The 12,500-nt window shown below is 43.0% G+C and overlaps 2 protein-coding genes across 5 annotated transcripts in view; both read left to right on the top strand.

Annotated features, from left to right (window-relative positions):
* Positions 1-1,353, top strand: part of hinfp (histone H4 transcription factor) — a 7,546-nt gene extending 6,193 nt beyond the window's left edge. Inside the window, exon 9 of the mRNA XM_026998547.3 lies at positions 1-1,353. This exon is cut by the window's left edge and continues 2,814 nt beyond it. The gene's annotated coding sequence lies outside the window, so the exon portion shown is untranslated.
* Positions 1,354-4,376: 3,023 nt separating this feature from the next.
* The window catches only part of abcg4a (ATP-binding cassette, sub-family G (WHITE), member 4a), a 27,112-nt gene continuing 18,988 nt past the window's right edge, over positions 4,377-12,500 (top strand). For 2 of the 4 annotated variants that reach the window (XM_081719220.1, XM_081719219.1), the window contains exons 1-2: positions 4,377-5,252; positions 9,140-9,377. In XM_081719220.1, coding sequence (XP_081575346.1) covers positions 9,149-9,377 — 229 coding nt within the window. In that variant the 5' untranslated portion in view covers positions 4,377-5,252; positions 9,140-9,148. Of the gene's footprint in view, positions 5,253-9,111; positions 9,378-12,500 lie in introns of all 4 variants that reach the window. The other 2 variants (XM_081719218.1, XM_035527542.2) reach the window with 2 other exon arrangements.

Below are 12,500 nucleotides of genomic sequence, written 5' to 3'. Positions count from 1 at the left end.
ACCATTACTCTGATATGCATGGGTGCAACCGAATTCTGATTTTAATATCAAATTAAGATTAGGTTATTTGGCTTGATCAACATTGTGGACAGAATACTTAAAAAGTAGTAGTACCATTTGGGAGCTCAGTGCGTTTCACTTTGCCTCTAATTCATTCGTTTGCATTCCTGCATCCTGTGGCATGCCAGATGTCGACTGTAATGGGATAGTAAGTGACCATTCATCTGGTGTATAGGGCCGCATGAGTGCCAGCCAGGCTCCTTCCTAGTGGGCGTCGGCAGCAGGGAGTATGCTTCGTTTTGCAGAGCCTCTTCCATCCAAACGTACCTGCGTTCTCCCTTTCTTTTTTTAAATCACTCTCATATACATGTATATATTAACACCAGTGCCAGCCCAACCCATCCCCACGTGCTGTCAGGAAGCTGGTGGAGAGCTGAACTGTACTGGCACCTCTATATCGGAGCCTGTGGAGCTCACCCTGGGGGCATGCCTGGTCATATTAGACTGACTGATGGCTATTTCTTTTGTTTTCTGTTTCAGTGTCTGCGAGATGGAGTATTTTTTTCTTCTTAGAAAGGTTCTTTATGTCTCTAATTTCAACGGTAAATCCTTCAATTCTGTTTGGTGGGAATATGTCATGGGCTATAAAGAGGTTATTCACATGGTATGTAAAAAATTTTTTTAGAAGACACTCCATGACTTTTGTTCAAGACATTTGTCTTCTTGAAATAGATCAGCCAGACTAGCATTTACACAAAAAAGGGAAGAACTCAGGACATGAGAACCCAGACTTTGGCTAGCCAGATATTTTGAGACTTTTTTAGTACTTTCAGTTTTAGTTTAAAGTCTTGTGTTTGGAGAAGGCTCCTTCTTTGCACTCATGTTTTACTTAAGACCAAACAACAGTCCCTGTGCTGAACTCAGTGGAATCTTTCGTCTTGTAACCCACCAAACAGAAGTGTCTGTACAGTGCAGTGAATTATATGATGTATATTGCTTCATTTCTTTATTATCCTATTTTTACTCTACAGTCACAGGTGGTGAAGACTGTAGAACAAATAACAACCTTTAGAAATTTAATGATGCTTGCTTTCTTTTATTGAAATCAAGAGCTCTGGGAGAGCTTAGAATTTCTCCAAAACAACATGATTTAATGATTTTTCAAGACAGATCTGATTAGATTGATGACCGTTAGCTATCTCACTGTATGGACCTAATGGCCTATTGTAGGATGTGTTCATTCTCTGCTTAACACACATCGGTCATAATGTCAGATTTTCTGAACTTAACATCCTGAACTAAAATGACATGCGTGTAGTACTACAATGTCAAGTTATAAACACAAACACTAGAGGGAATTTCTTTATCAAATTTAATCTATTGGTTACAGCTTGTATTTGGTATTGGCATATTTGACAATTCTATGATCCAAAACTGCTCACAATAAATTGTGCATGTTTACTAGGAAATAACGTTTACACTATACTCAGTAGTTTAACACCCCCTGGTACACCTTCACCCCCAATACTCAGCCAATCAGCCTCTCCAGTCCATTAGCCACTGGCCCCTGCCATCACACACCTGTATACTATCGCCATGACCACCACAGACCATTTAAAAACTGCATTCACAAACACCTCATTGCAAAGTCTTTGTTGGTTAGTTGTATTGCCTGCATACTGTTGGGACTGTTCGTGACAGTGCCTTTGTCTGTCTCTGCTGCATCTGTTGTGACTTTGGATCATTCAACCTGGTTTTGGGGTTTCACAGTGTGCGTCTATGCGCCCTGATTGACTCCACTCTGCCTGACAACTCTTCCGGTTCTTGCCTGATTCCATACAAGTACTGTTTGAGTAATACCAGTGATTAGGACAGTGTGGCCTTTTGGCTTGGATTTATTGAAAGGGGAGAGATGGAAGAGAAAAGAAATATGAAAGCTGACACTGTGGGTGCAGTGCGGTACATTAAAACATCATTCAGGTCTGCCTCTTTGATGATGGATTCCCATCCTGTCTTGCTCTGGTCTAGAGTCTTAATACATGCACATAAACAGACTTATGAGACACAGATACTATAAGCCCAACTTCAGTCTTGGTGATTTGGTGATTTACTTGCTCAAACACCCGTGATTCAACTTATCAGTTATTTAGCAGGTTTATTTCCCAGGTGTGTAAGAGTAGAAAAATCATGAAACTGTGCTGAACGCCACCAGAGTTCGGCACCCAACATAACAGCAACATGTAAATTACAATTTTATGGAAAACAAATCTAATTTTCATATTACACATGGACACCAAGTCCAGACGCACTCACACATGAAGCCTTTTAATAACAACACCATCATATGTTAATAGAAGCTTCCGGAAGTGAAGCTACATCCTACCATGCCACACCGTTTGCACTCTCCAAGAATAAGCAGATTTGGAGTTCTCCTCCAGATTCAGCTGTGATTTGGTGGTTAATGTTTGTCCTTGGGAAGGTTCTGAGCCTTGTAGCCATGGAGTTAATTAATGAATTCCCTGCCTGTTGTGTGGTAAAGCGAATGGGGACATGATAAAGTCTCATAGGAGTATAACAGAGTCGAACTATCCTGCCCCCACCCCCCGGATCTTTTTATGTCACGCATTCCTGTCAGTAACCGAAGTATGCATTTCAAAATCCATGGCAGGCCATTAAGGTCCTGCTATAGAGCAGGTGCACCTAATGGAACAAGGTGTGAAGGGAACCTTCCTCTCTTACTCAAAAGTGTGTTTTGCTTGGTGTGTCGACTGCTGTGATGGGCACTCTCTCCGTGCAAATGGAGCATAAACTCATGATCCTGAAATAGTCTGGGCAGTAATTATCTGAGCAGGATGGCCCCGTGACTCAATATAATTGCTTGGCCTATATGAAATATCACATGTAAAATTTCTTTACATAAAGGAGTGGTGTCAGGAATGGTAAATATTTGTAAATATCACATCATCACAGTCTTGGTTTCCCATTTTACAGAATGTAAGAGCAAGACATGTAGCACCTATTTTATGTAGCATGTAATTTATGCATACTACTTAGTATACTTTATGTATACTACTACTATGTAATTTCGTTTTTTTTTCTATTATGTTAATTTCGTCATTATATATATCTTCATAGCTGAGAATTTTCAAAACTTGGAAATGCTGTGTGTGTGTGTGTGTGTGTGTGTGTGTGTGTGTGTGTGTGTGTGTGTGTTGGTGCTCGCGCGTGTGTCGCGCACGCATGCTCGTGCATACGTGCGTGAACGCGCTTGCGTAATGTTTTTGTTCAAGGGAGGTTAGGTTATTTTACCTAACACTCTTCTACACATGAAATGCTTTCTCGCAAGCATTTATAGATTTAACCACTAGATGTCGGAAGATCAGACGCTTACTTGAGAATATCGTCAAACCGGTGACGGGTTGCTCTCTATATCCTGTGTGTCTCGGAGTGGTCGTCAATATCCTTATAAAAAATGACAACACTAAAACGGTGTGATATTTTATTACATTCTTTCAGAGATAACATATATAAATAGCATCTAAAAGGCTACGGCTACGGGCAGTTATTCTCCTTATCAGTATCAACGTGCCTACTTAATGTTAGACGGGACAGAAAAGCGTCTACGACACCGTTCTGTGCATATTCTCTAACATAGTTTTTAAAAATTTATTAAATATATATAGTTTATAGTAGAGGTGCTCTGTGTGGAACAGGACAATAAGCCACTTTAAAATGTCACAGATATGTCATACATAACATTTCACAGCAAAATCTTTGGAAGGGGAAGAGAATGTTTACATGTATTTTGGTTTCTGTGCACGGATGGTGTAGGGCGTCGTTTGAACGGGAGTAACCTCGCTCGTTTCACCGAAAATAACCCTTCCACTGCAGCATCAGCACCAGCGGACGCGCAGGTGCGGTCTTTAAAGAGACCGCACGCTCAAATTCAGCCCGTGCCTGCTACTGCCTGTTATTTTTATTTGTTTACGATGAGAGTGTTCTTCATATATTCGTGCGAGTCATCTTAATTGAACATCCCTTAGCACATATGCCTGTAACTCTCGTTAAATATTATTACGTGGCGCTGGTGTATTTTTCTGAAATAGGCAGCATCTCTTGACAATAGCGTGCCTTTAAATATTCCTTTGCAATAGAAAGTCTATTGCAAATTTCAATGTCATATCTCCTGGGCAAACAACCCAGGCATCTAATGGAACTCTAGAAAAGAGCGCTGTGGTTTAACACTGGACCACATGGATGCTTCGCGCCAACTTGACTTTCAACTTGGATCATGGGAAAACTGAGATCCACCACCTGTCCCGTGACCGTAGACTGGCACCTTGCCAACCCACCCCTGAGTTTTCTGCAGCGATGACTGTAGACTACTCTGGTTTTTTTTTGTTTTTTTTTTTTTTTTTAATCAACGCAAGTATGTTGCCTAAAGTCTTTTCACCTTGCTGCCAGCTGGACGGAATTTAATTATTTTGTCCTGATTGAGAGCTACCTTCAACCTGCCACTGGGCCCATACTTAAGCAGAGTATAGCGAGATCAACGGTAACAGAAAAACACATCTGGTTCTTTAATATCTGCGTTCAGCACGGGATTGTTAGGGATCGGACATTCTCTCTCTCAACCTGCCAGTTACGCCCCGCATCCCAGACCGACGGGCGTGCCAGAGAAGAAGTGGCCGGCAAGATAACGCCAGTGCGTGCTATCGAACTGCTGCGGTACGCAGTCCTGAAGAGCGACGAAGACTGAACGTTGAGAGTGGACATTAAAATAAAGACTGCCATTCTCTATATTATCGAACGCGTGCGTGGTTGACTCCTCTACGAACGCACTGGTACGGATTCAAATGCAGACTTGGTGTCCGAAATGTAACTCCTACTTCGCTGTTTGAGGATGCTGCATTTAGTTAATTATTCATAACTGTTGTTTGTTTTATACTGAGATCTTTTCGATCGGGATTATAATATTTGAGATTTACGATTTGAATGACGGACATAACTGTTTTCAAGAGGAGAAGACCGTCTCCGTTGATGGTGAGCGGAACCAGGCGTTTTACCGATTCTGACGCTCGCTGGACATCTTGTCTTTGTACGGGACTAGCACGGGCCGCTCTCCTGTTGCTGAATCCGGTGTGTAGCCTACTTCTGTGGTGCAACTGGGCATGACAACATGAATTGGACATCTATGTAAATAAACGCATCAACAACTGGAGACGTGTCGCTTGATCTCAACTGAACAAAAAGTAGGTTGGACAACGGCTTGAGCTGGCATCTGCCCTTGTGTGTGTGTGTGTGTGTGTGTGTGTGTGAGAGAGAGAGAGAGAGAGAGAGAGAGAGAGAGAAGCAAAAGAGACAGGGAGGGATAAACACACACTTGTGGATGGTCTAAACAAATCCATCATGCGGATTTAGTTTACTTAGGCCACCAGCGTTTAGGGATGGAGGCAACTGGCGTATGTCTTTAGGCTACATCATTAGCATCCTTATCTCAAAAAGAGCCAGCCAAATGGCGAGGTTGTAACATAAGTGGTTTGATGATAAATAGGAATTAATCTGACTAGCCGCTTTAAATGCCGCATAGGTTACGTTCAGACAACCATCCTAGCGTTCTCATATCTCTCGGCTCTAGTATCCTCTACGGAATAACCGCGAGCACTGAAGCGACCGTTCTCCCCTACAGACTGCACCGCCTGTGCCGCGCAATTTTGTGGTAGAGTGTAAATGGATGCCCACTAATGGCAGGTCAATCAATAGAGTCCTCCGCACACAGATCCCCGCCCCTCCCGTATCACCTGTGAATATGAAGGTTTACAGAAAAGATGCAAGCCGTTATGAATCTTAGATGCAAATAACAAATTACCATATAATATTAACGACATTACTGCGACTATTCGCGGCCAGGTTGGTGGGTTGGGTGGATTTATAGTTTGCGCTTCCTGTATAGTTTCGCCCTGACTGGTGGCCGCTGTTCAAGACTGTATTTTTGCCAGAGGTGCCTATCAGACAAGCTCAAGAGTGACGTGGCTTTTGTTTGCCTCAATTACCTCCTGCCTGCAGTGCCTTAGACGCAGATAGTGGCTTGCACTTGTGTTACATACACCGAGCCACTCGTCCTGTTCATTACCTTTAAACAACCTGTCCGTTCAACTCTGGCTCTATGACAGAATCGTATGATGACCACTTGTCACGAAGGAAACCACAAACTGTACATACAGTCTATGGAGGAAGCACGTACTCCCCCGTGATTGGCTGTCGTATGACAGGGGAAAACCAGCTAGCTGGTGAGAACTGGCATGAAGTTGGGAGAAAAGTAGAATTAAAAATAGGTATTCAAGTGCTCCCGTTTACTGGGATATGACACTACAACCCACAAAGTTAAAACCATAACTGACCAATTTATAATAGAAGTGCTCTGTGTGGAACACGACAATAAGCCATTTTAAAATGCTGACCAATTTGATCTAGAAATGCATAATATAAATTGCCTTATTCACCAAATCTGGCAACTACTTGCAGTATTGAAGTCTGGCAATGCAGAAGGCATGAAATTCATCTTTCCTAATCTTCAAAGGGAAGGGATGTGCTGGGCACTGAGAACTGAAGTCGTTTTAAATATTTTTAATTTTCACACATTAGAATTTACTGTCCGGCCTAAAACCTAACTGATTGAACTGTCTGGCCTCAAAGTGCTACCAGAGCACCATTAGCCTTTACGGCACCTCCGCATGCCCTCAGCAGAAACTGTGAGAAAAGGCTGTTGGTTGCTGTTGTTGTTGTTGTTTATATTATTATTGTTATTGTTGTTGTTGTTGTTGTTGATATTATTATTATTGTTGTTGTTGTTGTTGCTGCTGCTGCTGTTATGTGCTTGCTTGCTTTGGTGGAGGGAATTGGCACTCTGGATAATCCCAGTTTTAATTTGATAAGGTGCTGGACCTTGCATACCCACTCCAAAGAGAAAGGTAGACAGAGAGAGAGAAAGAGAGAAAGAGGCAAAAAGAAAGATGGCAAAAGGGATAGAAAGAACGACAGGTAGCAGAAACTAGTTTAGACTGTGATGGAGACAAAGTGCATTGCTACATACATATAACACTATAACACATTTTGATGTGATGGCCTCTTCAGTGCAGTCAGTAGTGTTTCCACCTCCACTGCCTTTGCCTGCCTTTTGGTACAGCAGTTTGAGGCTGTGCAAATGCACCACTGCATGTTCTTCAGACGCCAGGCTAAAAGATAATTGTGTGGGGTTGAGCAGATCCTGTTGTGGAATTTCTGAATTCTTCAAAGCCTTAGTGGTGTTGCTAGAGATTTCCTGTTTTATGTGGAGTTCTGCTGTGTGTGTGTGTGTGTGTTGTCCAGAAGGTTCTTGCAAATCAGCACTCTGCAATCATGTGGGGATGTAATCAAATCTGCACTTCCTGCAGAGTGCTTCCGGAATTGTGGCCGCCAGATTCCCACATACAGACGCCGACACCTTTGTCTCTGTACGGCGCAGAAAATGGGTTTTTGCTTGGCTAATGCCTTCTTCTGGGAGAAGACTAAGACCAACAGTTTGGCACTCTAAAACTATAAATTAAAGACTGATAGACTCCACAGTTGCTCTGTTGCCTATATCTGTATAGTCTCTTAAACATTTGTGTGATTGGAGAGCTATATGATAGAGCAGGTAGAACTAGGTGCTGTCAACCTGCAGGTCATGGGTTCGACTCCCAGCTAAGCAGACATGCCGTCATACTGATAAATATATGTCAGTTGCTCTGGGTAAGAGCATCTGTCAAAACAATGTTTACCTGGCTTTTTCGATCATTAAAGCTGAGTAAGGGAACCTATAGTTTAATGAGTGGGCAATAATTCTGTCCTTTTTTAACACTTAAACTGTAATTTACTGAATAGTTAAATGGTCCAACAGCATTTTCTCAATGGCTTTAAAAGTTCTTTTGGCAAGCCATGACAATATCTCAAAATGTTTTAAACGAATTATTTTTACTCCAGTAATCGTTGTTGCTTTGGGGTTTTTTTGGGTAAACATTATTATATTTAAAAAATCTAACATGCTGCTCTTTGACAAAGTTGCATGTTAAGTTTTCTTTTGTGTTTTAACAGACTAACAATATAGACAAATTAAAGACACTACTAATAAACAACAATAACATTAATAAACATTTCATTTGTTACTATTGGTTTTGTGTTGCTAGAGATCTTCATGAGACCAAGAATCAAATCAAGACCATTTTTTAGGCAAGCTGAGGCCAATGTCTTTCACTAGAGTATCAACACTGAGTTATGAGATTGTTGTGAGAGTAGCGTGAGACACAAACACAGACCAAAGCAATGCTGTGACGTCACCTTCACTGACTTTGAGACACAGCCGATGAGATCACAGCTACAGTTCAGGCAGCTCTTGTTCCTGAGTCCTTTGTCTTTCTTGTGTGATTTGATTAGCTGTTTCTAAGATTCTACCCTCACATCCACCAGACTGACACCAGTATACAGCCTATATACTGCCAGTCTAAGTGCCCATAGCCCATTCTTATTAGTGTCCTTAGTGTCTAAGACCCTGCATTAATAGGAGGTGCTGAGGAGAGAAACATTTCGAACTTCAATCAGGCAATTTTCTTCCACTCGGAGAGCTCACATTTAGAAGCATCGCAACAGTGATTGAATTCAGTTCAGGAGATGTTTGACTCAGCCTGAGCAGGGTTGTCTTTTATCTTAGAAAATGGCATGTCGCAGGTCTCACTACATGATTCCCTCATCCCCGGGATCTTTCTTCCTATTGTGACCTTGCAGGCTTCGTTCAAGCGTGCTCACAGGAGAACTCATTACTCATCAAGGTACCTGCTTAAGAGAGTGTCTGTGTGTCTATGTGTGTGTCTGGGTATGTGTGAATGCACATGTCTTCCTGTGTCAGGTATCCCTTGAGGTCAGAAAATGCAATTCACTTTTTTTCTTTTTTTTTGAAATGTAGTGTCCTTTTCTCATTAGTAGCCAAAAATAGTGGGTCATCAGACATTGCATTTTTGGAATATACTCTTTCAGGGACTAGATTTGTATAATATAATTGATCATGCTTTTTTTTTTTTTTTTTTTTTTTTTTTTAAGCTTTTTCATGATCCCTTTACTTTCTTAGGCTCTTGGTATGGCTGAGAGGTCCTTGGAGCAGGGGTCGGTCTCCATCCCTATGGAAGAGACCAAGCGGACAGGGGGAGGCCCTCCGGACGCTGCTCTGCTAACCCACCTGAAGAAGGTGGAGAATCACATCACAGAGGCGCAGAGGTTCTCTCACCTGCCCCGGCGCTCAACAGTCGACCTGGAATTCACCGAGCTCTCCTATACCATTCACGAGGGCCCCTGCTGGAGGAGGAGAGGTACTGCAGGAGCTAGTTTATAATGCAGTCAAGGACGCTAACGACTCCTCTATCAAAATACAATTTGGAAATTCCTATGGCGGGCACACTGGGGAGTTCAGTAAAAGGGACTATGATCCACTTTCATAATAAAATGTTTTTAATAATCTTTGTTTTTTGTTGAAAGGTTTTGTAGCATCAGCAGAAACTTGATTTGTCATTTAATTGTCATTTGCAGTGGTTCCTCATTGGGCTTTTAAAGTGCATGTGTGTGTCTGTGTGTGTGTCTGTGTGTGTGCATGTGTGTGTTTGCATACGTGTATGTGTGAATTATTTCCTCCAAAATCTGTTCATCTCATAGCAGACTTGGAGCTGTTTCTTTTCCCCAACGTTTCTTGTAAGTGATCTGCCTTTGTCGCAGTTTTGGACTTCGTGTGCGGGACAGATACTCTGGAATTCCTTGGCAGATAAAAGTAGATTGTACTACAGCGTTTCCTCATCGTGACATACAGCAAAGGCATTGCTTTCTCCTTCTACCGCTACTGAGATCAATACAACGATTTATCAGTATCTCCCCATTCACAACTGTCTCATTCACCGCTCTGCTTATCTCTCGACTTGTTGCATTCACACATGTGCTCACTCACCTTCCATGCCGCCCTGCCTCCAGCCACAGCTGCACCCTGCCCTGTTAAGTTTTCATACTCTATACACTCTCTCCACCCTGTGACTCTCACTCAGGCCGTGCGTAGTGCTGGGTTCAGCAGTCTTTACACATGAGAAATGACGCACTACTGCACACCAGTGCTGAGCTGAGCTGTCTACTGTGCTGCTTAACTAACCCCAGCCTTAACTACCCTGGTCCATTAGTCATTTACACACACATGCCCCCCCCACCCCTCACATCTAGAGCTCTGCACTATAATATCCCACTGGGTGATGCATTAGTTTGTCCTCTTTTGTCCTGGATGTACGGCCTTGTTATTGATCTGTGCACATATAGACACCTAAAAATCCACATACAATATAACACCAAACAAAATACAAACACAAACACGCATTGACATAAACATCTTTATCTACCCCCCCCCCCCCCCCCCCCGCCCCCCAGAAACACACACAGAGAAATGCATACCTTGGTAAGAGCCGGTGTGCTGTGATTGGTCAGCTCTGATTCACTGGCTGATAGGATCAGTGTGCAGCAGCAGTAGCCGCGGGTTGTCCCACAGCACGCTGAGACGATGCAGCACACGGCTTGTCACTGTAAGGGGACATGCACATGCAGAAGAATCACTCAGCAGTGGGATGAAGACCATTTCACATTGGTCTAGTCATCCACTCACATCCTTTCAATCTCGTCTCTCTCTCTCTTTTTCTCTCTCTCTCTGTCTGACTCGCTCTTTTCTCTTTGGATAGCTCTGCCTGCTGATACACAGAATAGATGCCTTGCCGATATCAGAATGCTGATATGCAGAATACATGCCTTGGATATCATTTGTATGTGTTATTAGACCCCTAATATATTGCTATTAGACAATTGCTGTACAACATCCTTGCTATCCTTGTCAAGCACTGTTATCTATTCTATTCTGAAAGAAAATCTAAGAAATTAACCGACAACAATCAAGCATATGCCTACTCATACTCGCACACGCACCCTCATGTGCACACACACACACACACACACTCACACAAACACACTGGCTGTCTCTGGTCAGCTGTCACAGATTCATACTTTGCCCCATGTACCCAACATGCCTTTGTGGGCCTACTTTGGGCTCTCTGTGGGCATGTGTGTGCGCATAGGCTGCCCACAGCAATACCTGCGCAGGCCTACTGCTCATTTGCTCCCACTGGGGCAACTTTGCATGGGGCCCCACAGGACCATACAGGGCACTTAAGGACCAGTCAACACTGCGGACGTGGCAGGTGGGAGCGCCTCATCTCTTGAGCCGTGGTGCCAGATGGTGCCAGCAGTCGTGTGCTATTTACCTCGGCACCATGCTGCTGAGGATGATGTCAAGCTGGAGGGGTGGGGCTTGTTTTGTGGCTGCCACCCCCAAACTGTTCGTAATTTGTGGCAAGACATCAGACAGTGGGTAGATCCTAAAGTCCAGCTGAGATAGAACGTGTGTGTGTGTGTGTGTGTGTGTGTGTGTGTGTGTGTGTGTGTGTGTGTGTGTGTGTGTGTGTGTGTGTGTGTGTGTGAGAGAGAGAGAGCTTGTCTAATTATCACATAGTGGGACAGGAAGAGAATGATACACAAGTGATATCTGCATAATCAGGGCTTTGTGAGCATAAGTTGACAAGAGGGCGTATGACAGTTGGATCTCCATTCTTAATCATGTCTTCGTAAATGTTGTGCTGTATGCCTGTCTTTGTTTTCTGTCTTCCTGGAGCCCTATTGTGAAAGATCGACCTCTTAAAATATGTCTCTCCTCTCCTCATTTGCTTTTCCTTTCCCCCATCTCTGCATCTCCTTTCTCTCGCTCTTCCTCTCATGCACACATATACACACTCTCCTCTCTCTCTGTCACACACACTATTCCCTCTCTCTCACACACATACCACACACATGCTCTACACACTCTCCATCTTTCTCTCTCACACACAGACACACTCACTACCTCTTTCTAACTAACTATCTTGCACATGCAGTCATGTTGTTACTGTGCTCATGGCATGTGACGCATTGTTGAATCATCTATTTAATTTCTAAAACTGCTTTAGGTATCAGTAGTGGCTTTGGGTCTGTGCCATATCTTAAACCCACAGTGTACCCCCCTCCACAAACACATACACACACACACACACACACACACACACACACACACACACACACACACACACACAGTCAGTTCCATTCTTACTGTATAACACACAAGAATACTCAAACGCACACACACAGTCAGCTCCACTGATGTATGCACGAACATATATGTACAAATACACATGCACACACACACACACACACACACACACACACACGTGCATACACCTGCACACACATGAACACACACACACAGAATTGTCACATTTTTCAGCACCTCCTTATCCTGGATTATGTCACTGAATTCAATATGACATCATTTCATTCATTCAAATTAATTTAAAATTACTCCACAGAGCAGCTGTATCTGATTA

The sequence above is a fragment of the Electrophorus electricus genome, chromosome 8, assembly GCF_041902795.1.
Source record: "Electrophorus electricus isolate QZ-2024a chromosome 8, ASM4190279v1, whole genome shotgun sequence".
NCBI classification, from domain to species: Eukaryota; Metazoa; Chordata; class Actinopteri; order Gymnotiformes; family Gymnotidae; genus Electrophorus; species Electrophorus electricus.
This window is presented reverse-complemented; position numbering and strand designations above follow the sequence as displayed.